General features: G+C 36.4%; 1 protein-coding gene across 4 annotated transcripts in view; it reads left to right on the forward strand.

Moving 5' to 3' along the window:
* Positions 1–15,988, forward strand: part of MEE18 (maternal effect embryo arrest 18) — a 366,229-nt gene that overhangs the window by 68,848 nt on the left and 281,393 nt on the right. For all 4 annotated transcript variants that reach the window (XM_089800288.1, XM_089800291.1, XM_089800290.1 and 1 more), the window contains exon 4: positions 10,114–10,210. In XM_089800288.1, the coding sequence (XP_089656414.1) occupies positions 10,114–10,210 (97 nt within the window). The remainder of the gene's footprint in view (positions 1–10,113; positions 10,211–15,988) is intronic.

The raw sequence follows: 15,988 nt of genomic DNA on the forward strand, positions 1-15,988 counted from the left end.
TTATGCTAATCAATGAGTGTTCATTCCCAATGACCATTGTAGAAAACTATATAAACCGTTGGCTCCACAAGTTATTAGGCAAAGTAGATAGCAACACATTCGATATCCAACAATGAGGCTTCCCTCCTTATTTATTCGTTTCCTCCAAGAGGTTGGCCTCTGTCTAGAAGAAATAAAAATAATATTTAATTTCACTTTCTAGAAGATTCACCCCTTCTTACAATAATAATTAATTGCACTATAAACTTATAAAGTAATATTAAAAATATAATAAATAAAAAGTGCAAATATCATAGACTACGGGAAGTCCGTGGCTGGAGGAAACTTGTAGCTGCCAGAAGTTTGTGGCTGCAGGAAGACTGTGACAACAATAAGAATTGATAAGTAGGAGATAATTTCTACAGCTAGTCAAATTGTGATATGAATATCAAGATTTAACTGTGTGATTTTGAGTCAAACTCGATGACCCATGTTTCATGAGTAGTGATTCAACATGAATCCATCTCTCATGACAATAAATGGAACACTTAGCACTCATTGGATCTAGGTGATGCTCACAGGGGTGAAGCACCGGGACTTCCCAGGAGGTCACCCATCCCAGTACTACTCCAGCCTGAGCGCGCTTAACTACGGAGTTTCCTCCATAGTTAAACCCAAAGCTTGCAACCCCATTTGCAAAACCTTCACCAAGTGTTGTGCCTTATGAACCATTCATTAGAAAGCCCCTTAAGCTCATCAATTGATAAGTAGGAGATAATTTCTACAGCTAGTCAAATTGTGATATGAATATCAGGATTTAACTGTGTGATTTTGAGTCAAACTCGATGACCCATGTTTCATGAGTAGTGATTCAACATGAATCCATCTATCATGAGAATAAATGGAATACTTAGCACTCATTGGATCTAGGTGATGCTCACAGGGGTGAAGCACCGGGACTTCCTGGGAGGTCACCCATCCCAGTACTACTCCAGCCTGAGCGTGCTTAACTACGGAGTTTCTTCCATAGTTAAACCCAAAGCTTGCAACAATAAGAATTGCCCACACGACCCTCAACACCTTGGCCTACGAGTGTCCGATTATAGGCCAAACTCCACTAACTCTGAGTGCTAGTGAGAAGGGGACATTACTGCAAAACTTATAAGCAGATACGAGAGAGGTTCGCTTGGAAGGGGTTGAAATCAGATGTTCTTTGCTATGTCAGAGAATGTCCCATTTGCCAGCAAAATAAACATGATCACACATACCCTCCTGGCTTATTGCAGCCACTTCCGATTCTTGACAGAAAGTGGGAATGTATATCTATGGATTTCATTACAGGGTTGTCGAAAGTCCAAGGCAGAGATTGTATTTATGTGGTGGTTGACCATTTTACTAAATATGCTCATCTCTTTCCAATCACTACTACATATTTAGCTTCACAAGTTGCAGAATTGTTTTTCCATGAGATATTCCGATTGCATGGACTGCCACAAAGCATTGTCAGTGATAGAGATAGTCGGTTCATGAGTCATTTTTGGCAGGAGGTTTTTAGACTATGTGGGATTGAGTTTACTCCGAGTACTAGTTACTATCCACAGACTGATGGTCAGATAGAAATAATGATTCGTAGAACATATAATGATTTGAGATATTCACCATATATTAATCAAAATTTTGAGTTAAATAGTAATTCATAGCAACTAAAACTTAGTAGATTAACATAGTGATAGAATCTTATACAAAAAAACAAGTACACCATCTGAATTAAGTTCAATGCATATAAAAGTCAAACTCCATGAAATTACAACTTCTGAATGCATATTAAGTTTAAGTTTCAGTATCATTGAAAAGTAGAAGTAGAAATCGTAAATTGCGTCTACGAGTAAAACCGAAAAGAGATTGTTGCTGTTGTGTGGGTGGTGTTGAAGTAGTTGCAGTCACAATCGTAGTCGCAATATCCTCAACAGGTGACTGAATAGGTGTGTTAGGTTCAAAAGAAACCTTTTATGGATGAACATGCTCATGTTCCTCCTCACATGCTACCACTTCCACATCCTAGTCATCTGCCTCCATATCAAACTCAACTAGCTGCTCATTAGTCAATATAGGATCATCCACATGCACATCTGCATCCTCACCATCAAGAAGAGCAATCCAATCTCTTGAATATGGATCAATGTCATCCAAGTCAAGTGCTTCATATGATGCTTGCCTTTCCACCTTTTTGTGCAAACGAAGGTTATACTGCACATAAATCAAGTCATTCAAGTGTGTTTGAGTCAATCTATTACGCTTCTTTGTGTGTATGTTCTCAAAAGTACTCCAATTCTTGCAACTAGAAGCATTACAAAGTTGTGATATAGTTTGGATGACAAGCTTTTAAAGATTGACGTTGTGGCACCATAATCTTCCCAAAATAGATATACAGGGATTAAAAAAGCCATTTATATAATGTGGGGAACTTTCCAATAAACTTCATGAGCGAAATAAATGGTGTAATAAAACTAAATAGATGTGTTGCAGGGTGTATCTCCTACGTTTGCAATTAGGAGAAGAAAACTTCCCTCTTGTAGCTTTGCAACTCATAATTACAAGGTCTCAAAGGTCCAAATCAGCAACCAATCCTTGAATACATGTGTCCAAGCCTATTTGAACCTCTGCATCTGCTCTACAACTTTCAGAGAACTAGAACTTGGGGTTCAAGTAGTAGGCAACTGCATGAATATGTTGGCGGAGTTGTCGGTTCTACCTACGATCTATTATATTCCACATGGGTCTATATTTGGAATCATTTGGCTTATACAAGTGTTGAATGGCCTCTTTGGCCATATCCATGGCCTCATATGGAAACCCCATGGGTTTTTTAATCCCCATCCACAATTCGTAGAATTTTAATCAATGACGCTAACATTTGGACATAAAAATTAAACAAAAATCAGCGAATTGTAATATTTCAAAATTAAATAATAATCATCAATCAAGACTTGAAATTTTACGTCGATGGTCTCCTCCATTAGCTTGCCAAATATAGGATCAAACACAACCTTTACAAGCTTCTCTGCTTTAGGCTTCTTGATAGAAGGATTCTCTAACAATTTCACTCTGAGACATATGCTTTAGGTCGTTCAATGCTTCCATATGCTTTGCAAGTTGACAAAATTAGTAGCCAAGCATGTGATCCCTACTCGTACCAGTATGCTTTCTCATAAGACTTAAGACTTATGTATGGTTGTAGATGTACTTTGCAATATTCCTTCCATCCTCAACCAACTTCTCCACCTAGCTTGGTTTCCCTAGGTCTTCAAGGAGCAAGTCAAGAGAATGGGCAACACAAGGGCTCCAAAATAATGAGGCATGCCTCTCCATCAGAAGTCTATTGGCTGCCACATACGCAACTACATTATTAGTCACAATTTGGATGAGATTAGCCACTCCCACTTCCACTACCACCTCATCCAACATGATGCACAAATATTCTGCATTTTTTAATTGATCAAAGGCATCAACTGATTTTAGAAATACTAACTACACCTTTGAAGCAACTACAAAGTTGATGAGCGTCGTATTCCTGCCATCTATCCACCTATTAGACATGATAGTGCAACCTCTTTGTTACCAAACTTTTGTTTGCTCTTGTACAAGTTAATGAATGGTTTTAACCTTATCTTCTAGCAACTACCCACTCAACTCATAACGAGTTGGGGGCTTGAACCCCTTACCTGACAAAGAAATCAAAGTGACCACTTGATCCCAATATGGACTACATAAAGCATTGGAGGGAGTATCAGTGTAGAACCAAAATTTTGCAATTGCCACCCTTGTTTTCTCATGCATCTCCTTGTTCCATGTAGCGTCTAGCAGGCTGGGTTGACTACCTTGAGTGTAACGTGGAACCCAAAAGTTTGATAAAGACTTGCCCACATTTCTCGATCCTATCAGTAGCCCAATGCAAGAAAAGCCTCTGCACCTGTTTCTAATCATGTATAACTCCCCATTAGGGCTTGCCATGGCCTCGAATGTCCTCTTTTTCACTGCCTTCTTTTGTTGTTTGAAGGCTTGTTAAAGCCTCTTTTGTAGCCTCTTTCGGACATTTATACACAATGTAATATCAATGCATGAAATCTTCGCAAGATTGTATTTCAATCAGCATATGCCTATAGTCATCTGCTTAAGGAAATGGATACATTGGACATCTCCTTGTTTTTCTCCTAGGATTCCCTGTTTCCATAATGGGTCCCTCGCTCTACCACTAGCCATCTTGTAAAGAAATAGGTAGACTTCGACAATCTATCAAAAAAACAACAAATTATAATTAGAAAGCATATAATAAGTAACAGTTTAGTATAGTTATAAACCTTTAAAATTTAAAGAATTAAATCTATATTTATTGAGAATAGATATCTAGATTTTGGTATATATTCATAAATCGTAAATAATAAATGCAAAATTCTAAATAATAAATAGTATATAATTTTATAAATTTATACAATGGTCCTAACTTATTATAATTTATTATTAATAATTTTATAGTAAAACTAAATACAATATGCAGAATATAAATTTATAAATATACACTTATAAATACATATTAGATATATACAATATTTTACCGTAGTTAAAATATATACATTAAATACAGTAGTTACAATTTTTCTAATTGTATGTTAAAAATAGTAAAAAAACATTATTTTACAATAAAAATGAACACAAATACTGTGTAAAAAAAAAAAAAAAAAATATATATATATATATATATAGAAGAAGCAAACATATTAGAAAGAATTTTGAATATAAAGGGAACATATTAATAATAACTTTTTATACTATATTTTATAGTTACCAGTTAGCCGAAAAAAGAGAGCCAAAAATTAAATAAAATGTTGACTCTGTGTCAAAAATACTTGAAAGCTTATTCCAACTTTTTGCTTCAACAAAAGAAACCAAAAATGGAGTGTTGATTCAGCAAAAGAAACCAAAACCGGAGTTTTAGAAGTTGTCACTTTTCAGCCCTGGTTGTGGCTGCCGTCACCTTTCAACTTTGCTTTTGCAGATAAAGCCAAATACAAGCCGTCACTTATGCAGATAAAGCCAAAAGCCTAACTTGCATTTGCAGTTTTTTTTAATATATTTAATGGTCAACAAGTTTTAACATTTTTTAGTTTAGTATTCTGTATGATATGGCAATTTCTGCAGAAAATATCACTGCATTTAAAAAAAAAAATCCAGTGCTGAATTTATTGGCATTTATATTGTTTGGCAGTTTCATCCGCAAAATATCACATTTTTGGCGATATTTCACCGTTCTTTTCATCTATGATATGAATAATATAAGTAGTGCATCACGTCTCATTGAGCTTGTTATAGTCTTCTATGGATATTAATATAATTTCTTTATTCTTTCCATAACATGATTTTGTATTTTGTATTGAAGATCGTTTACAAATCTTGTGCTCATTCGAGCAACAACATGAGACTTACAAGCTTACTTAAGCTCCTTATAAGCAACCACACTAGAAACAACAATTGGAAGACCAAGAGTCACAACTTAGAATTCCTCAAAGATGACCCTCTTGGGATTTGAACTAGGGTCTCCACAATGAGAACTAATTGCTTCAACCAAGCTTAACCCCTTGGACTCCATAATACGACTTTTGGGAGATCCATAGTTCATTATATGAATAATATAAGTAGTGCATCACGTGAAATGTTCACTATGTTACCAAATACAAATTTTTGCACTGAATGTAGAAAGAAGTGTTACATTCGACATCTTTCATCAATTAGTTGATTGATAATGTCTTATAGCACTTTTTGTAATTAATTTGTACTTTTGACAAGCTACTTTTCAGTGTTTCATGGGGATGCATCCTTGTACAGGTCTAGGTGACTGCAATGACCCCTCTTTGGGTCATGAGAACTCAATTAAATAATTCAATTTTAGGTAGTCAAATTATATAAAATTAAATAACAACTTAGTTAATTTATTTAATGAAGTATTAAAATGACTTTATGGAGCTTAGTGAAAAATAAATAGTCATTTTAAGATAAAAAGAGGAAATAAAGAGACAGAGACAAGAAATATGAAGAGACAGGCTCGAGAAAACGAGCAGTAACAAGGATGTGTTATAAAATAATTTTCAGTGGCTCACTCTCTTTATGCTGGGTATATGTTTTGGTGTATTTCTCTCTTGGAGAATTCTAGGAAGCTTTCACTTTCAACAGGTTTGAGGATAGAAACCCTTGAGCTTGGAGACTGGACAGAAATCTGTGACTATGATTGGATATTTTGTTGTTTCCCTTCTGAAGATTTAAATGCAATGTTTATATTTCTTTTCAGAAATCTAGTCTGATATTTATGATATTCGGAATAATTTGTTGGATTGATTGAAATTAGTTGCATTCAAATTCTTGTTAAAATTCCTATGCTTCTTTTGGTTAAAAAAATCTGGAAATAAAATCCTAGGGGGATATTTCAATGGCATTGGTATGGAGAAGAAACTAATCTATCACAAACATGTTTAGGCAGCTACCTTGATTTATTGCCAAGGACAAGGAACAAATTCTTGAAAAAAAGCTCCACCATATAGAAAGGAAACTTGCATGTTTGCCTCCATCAAGTATGAGTTACTTTACAATCTAGAAGCAATAGAGAAATGGTTATCCATGATAGGACAACTAGGTTCTAAGGGAAAACTAGTCACCGTGATTCTTGCTGATTCCTATCCTTTGTTTAAGCTAGTGTTGTTGAAACATTCTGAAGGAGACGTAAGACTTGTAGTTCCTGTGTGTATTGTTAATGTTATGAGGATATTAACGCCATATGATCCTTATAGAAGGAAGTTATAAAGGAGATATTTCACTTGATCGTAGAATGTTTTCAAGAACTGGGTGATATCCAGAAATCCATCATATGGTAAGAAAGCCAAAATTTTAGCATCAGTTGCAAAAATCAGAGTTGCATGATTATGTTAGATCTTGATTGTGAAGATTTAATTCTTGATATGTTCTCCTTTATTGCTATTAAAAAACTTTAATAGAGAAATGTTTTATCTTCTATGCAATCCATTATGTCTTTGATTATTGAGGAGAGTGATGATAATTCTCAACTCTTCTTATCTACCCTATTGGTTTTTTTGAAACAAGTAAATGTTACTTCTTGTAATGATTGTAATTTGGTTGACAATGTTGTCAAACAATGTGAGCAAAAAATGAAGCCATTCTTAACAGTGGACAAGATGGAGAAAGGTGGAGTATTTGAAGTAACTATTACTGAACAAAAGGTTGGTGCGGACAAAGGAGAATCATTTCATGCATCGATGGGTATGAAATGAAATACACAAGTCTTCATGATAATAAGAAAGATTATAAGTCTGCTGTCATGGAATCTTAAAATACAACAGTGATTAGTCAACCACACGAAGGTATGAGTTCCTTTGATGATTTTCTATCTAAGCAAAATAATATGGTGGATGCATTGAGGGTTTTGGGTTATGCGGAGAAAGGAAAGAAGATTTGTTTTAGCCTATAAAAGATCCTGAAAAGAAAGAGAAAATTCAGTCATATGGGAAGCCTAGGAGGGATGAAGCCATTCGTATTTATAAGGACCACAAATTTGAAGAAGACACAACACGGATCAACTACTTGGGAATTCAAAGGAGTCTCCATACATTATGGCATCATATCCATTGGTTGACGACTATGGGGTTGATAAATTATATTTTGGATCAGCTATATCTGAAGCAGCAATTGAGGGAAGGCATGAGGATATTCATTCTTATGATGGTAATCCTTTGATCAAGCATGACGTTGACACTCGAGAAGTGAGGATCAAACATGAAGCCAATTATTTTAGAGAGTAGACTGATTGGATGAAGCACAGTGAAAATGTAGATCTCAATCTTATTGATAACTCACTCTTTGAGATGAGTGCTGGTAGGACATATGATAGTCCACTCTTTGAGTTGGAAAAGGAAGTTCTTTTTGTTTGCAGTGATGAGAATGTGTTTGATTGCAGGATTTGGGACCCAGGTGCAGTTTATAATAGTGAGGTATGGTCACAAGATGGGAGTGATGGATCAATTTCTAGAGCTAATACTGTGGCCACTTTCTGATCAGCTTACACGTGAGTTTGGAACTTGATCAACAAATGAGTTTGATGGATTCTTTGGTTTAGTGGATGAGTTATTCTTGGTTGAATATTGATGGTAGATATAATCTAATCTAATCATAGAAGATGGATTTTGAGCTACTCCCTTACTCATGATTCCTATTGCTCAGTAGCATTTTAGCTTGATTATTGTTGTACTGATTCCCTTACATTGTTGCATCCTTTGAGCAGTTTGATTTGTGCACTTGCAGATTTCAGTGCATTGAATTGTGGGACATCTTGTGGGCACAACTCAATTATTCTTCACTTACATTTGGGAGAATTTGGGTCCCTATGGTCACTTCATAACATCAATATGTGTGCTTCCAGATGATGGTGGGTTGTTTGCAGTGAGTTGGGTTTGTTGGAAGCCAACTGTTGATGTCATGTTTTTAGTGATTGACTATAGACACAGTACTTGGATCATGATTGGCAGGGAGTTTTCTGAGATGGTTTCTCTTGAGTTACCTTGGTAGGAAATATATCATGTCATTGATCACAGCGCACTTCGAGTTTTTAAATTTGTTATGCATTCTATCAACAACCCAGGATGGGTTCTTGTGTTTAATATGTGCCTATGATAGGTGTTATGCAATTGAGTGTTGCTCAGGGTTGATAGCTCCTTGAGATACTACCATCTCCTCAATTTTGACAATTATGACTGCATGATAATTTGGGATCTTGGCATCGACATGTTTAGTGCATTACTTCAGTTGGGGTTTTGATGAGTGACTTCACAATTCCGAGCATGTTGTTATTTATATCAAAGCAACATAGCAGATTGGCAAAGAAACATTCTTGAGGTTTTTATGGGATCCAGGCATTTGATTACAACATGCAGGTACAAATTGCTCGAGGGAAAGCATTAGCCAGGTTGGGAGGACTGTAATGCCCCCTTTTTGGGACATTAGAATTCAATTAAGTAATTAAATTTTAAATTGTCAAATTATATAAAATTAATGACAACTTAGTTTAATTATTTAATAAAGTATTAAAATGACTTTTATAAAGCTTAGTAAAAAATTATTAGTCATTTTAAGATAAAGAAGGGGTATAAAGAGATATAGACAAGAAATATGAAGAGATAGGCAAGGGAAAATGAAAAGTCATAGGGATGTGTTATAAAAGAACTTTTAGAGTCTCATTCTCTTTACGTTACGTATATGTTTTGGTTGTATTTCTCTCTTGGAGAATTCTAGGAAGCTTTGGATTTCAATAGGTTTGAGTTCAAATTCATATTTCTCGTTATCCAGTCCAATTGAAAGTTTCTGTTTGTGCGATATATTTTATTGTTGCCTTTCTGAAGATTTAAATGCAATATTCATATTTATTTTCAGAAATCTAGTCTGAGATTTATGTTATTTAAAATAATTTGTTGGATTAATTGAAATCAGTTGCATGCAAATTATTGTTACATTTCTTTGGTTCTTTTGGTTAAAAAATATAGAAACAATATCCTAGGGGGATATTTTTCAGTGACTTTCTTTTGATGTCCTAGTGTTTTGTTGACTATGAGGGGATGTATCCTTTTTCATGATGCAACAACTTGCTTCATTTGATGCATAATACTATAAAAGGATTACTTGTAATTTGAAATATGCTAAAGCATTCTACAAAGCTAAAAGGGGTTGAATTGTCATTGCAAATTCAGCACATTGTATTTAGCTTTTAAAATTTCAGTGACTTTTAGCTTGTGTAATTTATTTTAACAGTCACCCATCGACAGTTCCCAAAATTTGGGATTTTTAAAACTTTTTTGCATGTCCAAAATTGCCTTCATGTCCTTTGCACCGTTCTAGCCTAAAATTTGGAGATCTTTTTCCACTATTTGTAATTTGTTTAGAAGTTCCTGCTCACTGTCAGTTATTGAAAGGATCTGGCACAATTATAGAAGCAACAGCTTGCTTTGTCTTTAATTTCGTATGCAAAAATAATGTTGCATTTGGTTCAGTAGATCACATATAAACAATGTTATATTTTGTTAGGTACAAAATTGTCGAAGGGGAGCATATACTTTGGAATGACGTATCTAGGCCTTATAGGGAAACAATTCGTGCCTTTTTAGTATATTTTCAAAATCAGGTACAATTTTCAAATAATTTTTAGATTCTTTACTTGTACATATTCATGACTATTCGCATGACATTACATCATCTAGTATCATAAAGGGCGTACTAAGTGTACTAAGTTTATGATTTGTCTCATCGAGTTGCTACATTACACTACTTTGATCATTTTTGTATTAGAAATAGACTAACGAAACACAGCCAGTTGCATTTCTAATTGGTGACAATTACTTTGCATGGTAATGGTACCATTCAATGTGGAGCATAGTTTGCAAACTAGAACTTGACAAACTGGAAATTTCCAATTTCTCAAAACTTGGCAAATAATTAAAGTAAATTTTAAAAAAAATGTAAAATAGAGCTACAAAATCTATCAAATAGGGTGGGGGTTTGGGGGCAATTCGCCTAGTGGAGTTGAGGGGTAGGGCCCTTAACAAGGGTTTGGGGGCAGTATCCCTATCAGGGTAGAGGTGCAGTACCCCTTGTGGGAGTTTGGAGCAGCCTACATTAAGACCTTGGAAACTGCATCGATATTCATGGTGAACGCCATTTTCACAATTCTAAAAAAGAAAAAAACTGTCTATTTTAACTCCAGTTTGTACAACAATACTCAAATGCTAGAAAATTGTATATTTTTTAGTGTTTATGTCACATATATGCCATGTAAGGTAATCTGTTTTGCACTTAATGAGTTTTCCGAATGGTCTTGGTGAGCAATTGTGTGAGTTTGGGTGGAAAACTTGCCAATGACTTTGCAAAAATACGCGGTAAGTTTAATTTGCAAATACTTGGGGCTTCAAAAACTGATGTGTACTCAGTGGTTTATTGAGTAGTTAAACTATGATATTGGACCATTTCATAGTGTTTAATATAGCCATGATATATCACTAAATTACTTATGTAATTTATTTATGGATAATTAATTCCATTTATATTTTGCTAACAATATGTAATATCAATGTTGTAGCAATTGTGATCCACATGAAATTGTAGCACTTGTTGCAAAGTACTGATCCAGAATTTATTTTGAAATCTTAGTTTATTACATTGATGCATGGATCGAGCTATTATGTTTTTAAAAGTTAGGTGTGATTAAAAAATTACTTTATGTAAGGAGATTTCATTCATGTATAAGTTGAACCAAATAAATTTTATAACTTGGGAGCCACATCCATCTGCTTATGATCCAGTCAAGACAAAAGAACTCTTTTTAGTCAACAAGGCCTTGGGACCTATCCCATACCTACATTTACTAAATCCAGACAGTGACACAAAATATTGAAACAAAGAAAAAACATACAATTTATTATCACAGACATGGGAATTTCTAACCTTGTTTGAAATTCATTTGCTTGAAACTTTCTCAGCACCACTGCCATGTACCAACACTTTAGTCCGACCCTCCAATGCCTCCCTCAGAACAAAGAGTCAATATATTTTCAATCATTTGTATAACTGAGTTGAATGCTTGGGATCTATTCAGCATTCTCAGAGACCTGACACTAGACCCCCTTCATCAGCAATGGCATAGAGAACAAAAAGGAAATCCCAAGTTTACCCTGCTGTTGTGTGGCAACAGGATGTTTGCCGCCATAGCCAAATCAGCACAAAAGTCTTACTGCTCTTGGTATTGTTTATACATTGTGAGGAGGTCTTTCTGAAAGACTCTTACACTGTCTAATGGTGCTGCTTGATGTAAAATCTCTACACAGTGTATATCCAGAGGCTTTATTGAACACTACAATGGACAAGGAAATATCATGTAGTACACACCCCTATTTTTTTTCTTTTATGTTTTGCCAAATATCTTAACCACAATCAACATGAGATGTTAAACTGTAACAGCACTGCTGTAATAACTGTTATATCATTCCACCATGAATAATGAAAGTTCACTGCTGATGTAAATTTCTGATTTGTAACTGTGACAATGCTCTTTTATAAATTTGGGCTTTGAACAAGCATGACAAAAACAATAAATGCATGAAAAATTACCTGCTGTCATAAAGGTCTGAAAACTACACTGAAATATATATCATCACTGCTAATCATTGTTTGGAAGATCGCAATAATATTTTAGAGAGATCATTACATGAGGAGTATAAGCATAAGAAAGTACACAACTAGAGTACCGTGGAAATATAACCTTTTGGCAATGCAAAGGTCTGCTGATAAATAATTCCAAACCATATGTTTTTCTGCTGTTGTAGGTCCCTCATTACAACACTTTCAACAATGTGAAATGTCTGAACTCAATTTTTTATATTTTGCCCAAAGTGTGGTAAAGATAATATGCAGATTTCTAACTTTCAAATAGATAACTTCAACAAGTAAATGCAAATCGGCACACATTAAACATGTATTCCATTTTCACGTGTTACTACTTCCTAATGAACACATATTGATTTTGGGAAATAGCATATGTTTCTATTACATTCAGTTCAGAAGTATAACAAATAACATAATCAACATGCAGAGAAAACTGTTGGTATAAGGAACCCGTTATTGGCGTTAGGATGTGAGCCTTCTAATCCGTATCAACTGGAGGCACCACTGGAGCCAGTCCCCTTGTCTGCTGTTAAATGGTATTAACTGATGAAGGCTGCCGGTAATCGGTATTGACTTATATTTCTCCACCAATCTCTGCAATTCCCCCACAACTCTGAAATCTGTTACCATGCTGCCGCCTGGATGCTACTGCTACACCCATGCTATACCAGAACCAAGAGTGTGATATGGCCGCTGATTACCACCCTTAGCTCCTCACGGGAACTGAACTGGGCACCCACCTGATTAGTGAAATGTACAGTCTGCAGTGATCTCGATATAGACTGCTCTCCAGTTATACCTGCATTTGGCTATACCAGCAAATGTGATTGCCGAACGGCTGCGAGTTGATAGACTGAGGGTGACATTGCCTTAATTGGACATCTCACCTTTCAAAAACCTTGTGTTCAAACTCCTTCAATCCTCCATGCTCTCTGACGATGTGCAGTTTCAAGACTACTACTTGCCGCTCACAATGCACCTTCTCGCAATTACTGAACCCTTAGACTTATGATGTCATTTGCTACCTGGTCAAAGAATCCGTACATACCTATTCATTCATATAGACTTCTTATTCAACGTACCTCTGCTGATATTATCTATCTGTATTTCCTTCCTTGCTTTGGATGCAATCTTCAACAAGAGACTGGGGCTGGATCCAGTTTCTCCAATTCTCTTAAGGGGTTTCGTCCTTAAGGAAGCACAGTCTCATTTAAGCAACCTGTTGGTATTTAACTCAATAACATATTTTCATTGTACTAATCCCAAAGTAGATGCTTGCTTTTTATAACCTCCAAGTGAGGGAAGATACAAACAACTAAGCAAGCTGGGATAAAAGCGTATTTTGTCTTTTAGTTACTTAAGTCATTTTTGTCATAAAATGATTGTAAATGATAAAGTACTTTATAAATCAACTTAATAAAATAAAGTGACTTAACCTTAAGAGTTCCCACTTAAATATCTCCCCCAATGAAACCAAAAATATCCTGTGACTGGCTGACATCCTCAAAACAAATGCCATTAGCCTATCCGGATGGAAAGATAGACCAACAAGGCTCCATTATGTCTAGCGCGGGGAAGGGGACATTACAGTCCTTCCTTCCCGGGATTGCTTGCTCTCAAGCAATGAGTGCCAGATGCTGCCTGATTGACTTGCTTTCCCAAGTGGCATCTTCATATGGAAAATCCTTCCAGTGAATTACATATTCCTTGATGGACCTGTTATGCAGCTTCCTTTCTCTAACCTCTATCACCTCTACTGAAACTAATACTAGCTTCCCTTCCTCATCGTGTGGAGGCAATCCAACGGAGGGTACTACATATTCCTTGATGGACCTGTTATGCAGCTTCCTTTCTCTAACCTCTATCACCTCTACTGAAACTAATACTAGCTTCCCTTCCTCATCGTGTGGAGGCAATCCAACGGAGGGTACTACATATTCTTTGATGGACCTGTTATGCAGCTTCCTTTCTCTAACCTCTATCACCTCTACTGAAACTAATACTAGCTTCCCTTCCTCATCGTGTGGAGGCAATCCAACGGAGGGTACTTACATGCTGACTGCCTGTAAGGTTGGAGACGAAGATAAACCATGTCACCCAACTCAAAACTCCGCTCTGTTCGATGACGATCAACATACATCTTCTACTGATTTTGAGCCTATTATAACCACTTAACCCGAGCTCTCTACTGCCCTGCTACATAGTTTCGGAGATAACCCTCTGCCCATTTGTTTAGTATCTTAGTCTACCTGTTTGTTTGGGGGTGGTAACTCGTGCTGGTTGTCAACTCCGTACATGCAAATTTGAATAGTTCCTGCCAAAAGGTGCTGAGGAACTTGCTATCCCTGTCGCTCACAATGGTATGAGGAAGACCATGTAGACGAAGAATCTCTCGAAAAAATAACTCAGCTACCTGAGAGGCTGACCAATCTGCTGCTATAGCAAAGAAATGGGCAAACTTCGTCATTTTGTCCACCACCACAAAAATGGAATCTCTGCCCTGCACCCTCGGCAACCCCGTAATAAAGTTCATGGAGATAGTCTCCCATTTCTACGCCAGAATAGGAAGAGGCCGTAATAATTTGGTTGGAAACTCGTGCTCTGACTTGTTCTGCTGACAAGTTTGACATTCTCTGATATGTTGGAGGACATCGTCCTTGAGGCCCTTCCATGAAAATCTTTACCTGACCTATCTATAGGTTTTGAAGAAACCTGGGTGTCTGGTTGATGGTGCATCATGAAGAGTTTCCATAATCTTTCCTTTGAGTTTAGATCCTGGTACGAGGTAGAACCTATCCCTATAAAAAATCACATCATCGATTACCTTGTACATTCTGTCCTAAAGATGTCCATCCTAAGAATACTCGACCAGCAATTGGGACTTCCAATCTGCCGATATCTCGGAAATAGCACAACATTCCACCACTGAAGGCCTCTTGGAAAGCGCATCAGCAACTACATTGTTCTTACCCTTGACATACTTGATGTCAAATCATAGGCTTGAATCTTGCTGACTCACTTTTTGATTTCTTTCATTTAGATCCTTCTGTTATAAGAAGTAGCACAAATTGTTGTGATCCATCTTAATTGTGAATCTGCCACCTACCAAGTACTGTCTAAACTTGGCTAACGCATGCATAATGGCTAACATTTCCTTTTCATAGGTGGAGTACAGTCTCTCACCGTCCCTGAGCTTCTTGCTCTCATAAGCTATTGGGTGCGTGTCTTGCATTAGAATTGCGCCAATCCCACTCCCTGAAGCATCACACTCTAGTACGAATTGGCGAGAGAAATCGGGTAGTGCCAAGATTGGGCAAGTGCTCATCACCTTCCTGAGCTTATCAAAGGTAACCTCTGCATGAATTGTCCACTTGAATGCCCCTTTTCGTGTGAGATCGGTGAGGGGAGCTGCTATCTGTTAGAAGCCTCTAGTGAACCTCTTGTAATAAGAGCAAAGACCGAGGAAGCCCCTCAAATCTGATACGTTCCTCAGTGGTGGCCAATCTAGGATTCCCTGAATCTTTTCCTAGTGTACCTTCACTCCATTTGCACCAATGACGTGACCAACGTAAAGAATTTCGGTCAAGCCGAACTCACATTTTGACTCCACAAACAATGAGTGCTCCTCCATCATACTAAGTACCTCATCTAGATGCTACAGATTCTCCTCTAAAGTTTTGTTGAAAACCAGGATGTCATACAAAAATACTAATACGCTCTTTTGTAGTTGTTTTCTAAAAATATG

The sequence above is a fragment of the Cupressus sempervirens genome, chromosome 9 (genome assembly GCF_028749045.1).
Source record: "Cupressus sempervirens isolate cs-2001-9-10 chromosome 9, ASM2874904v1, whole genome shotgun sequence".
NCBI classification, from domain to species: Eukaryota; Viridiplantae; Streptophyta; class Pinopsida; order Cupressales; family Cupressaceae; genus Cupressus; species Cupressus sempervirens.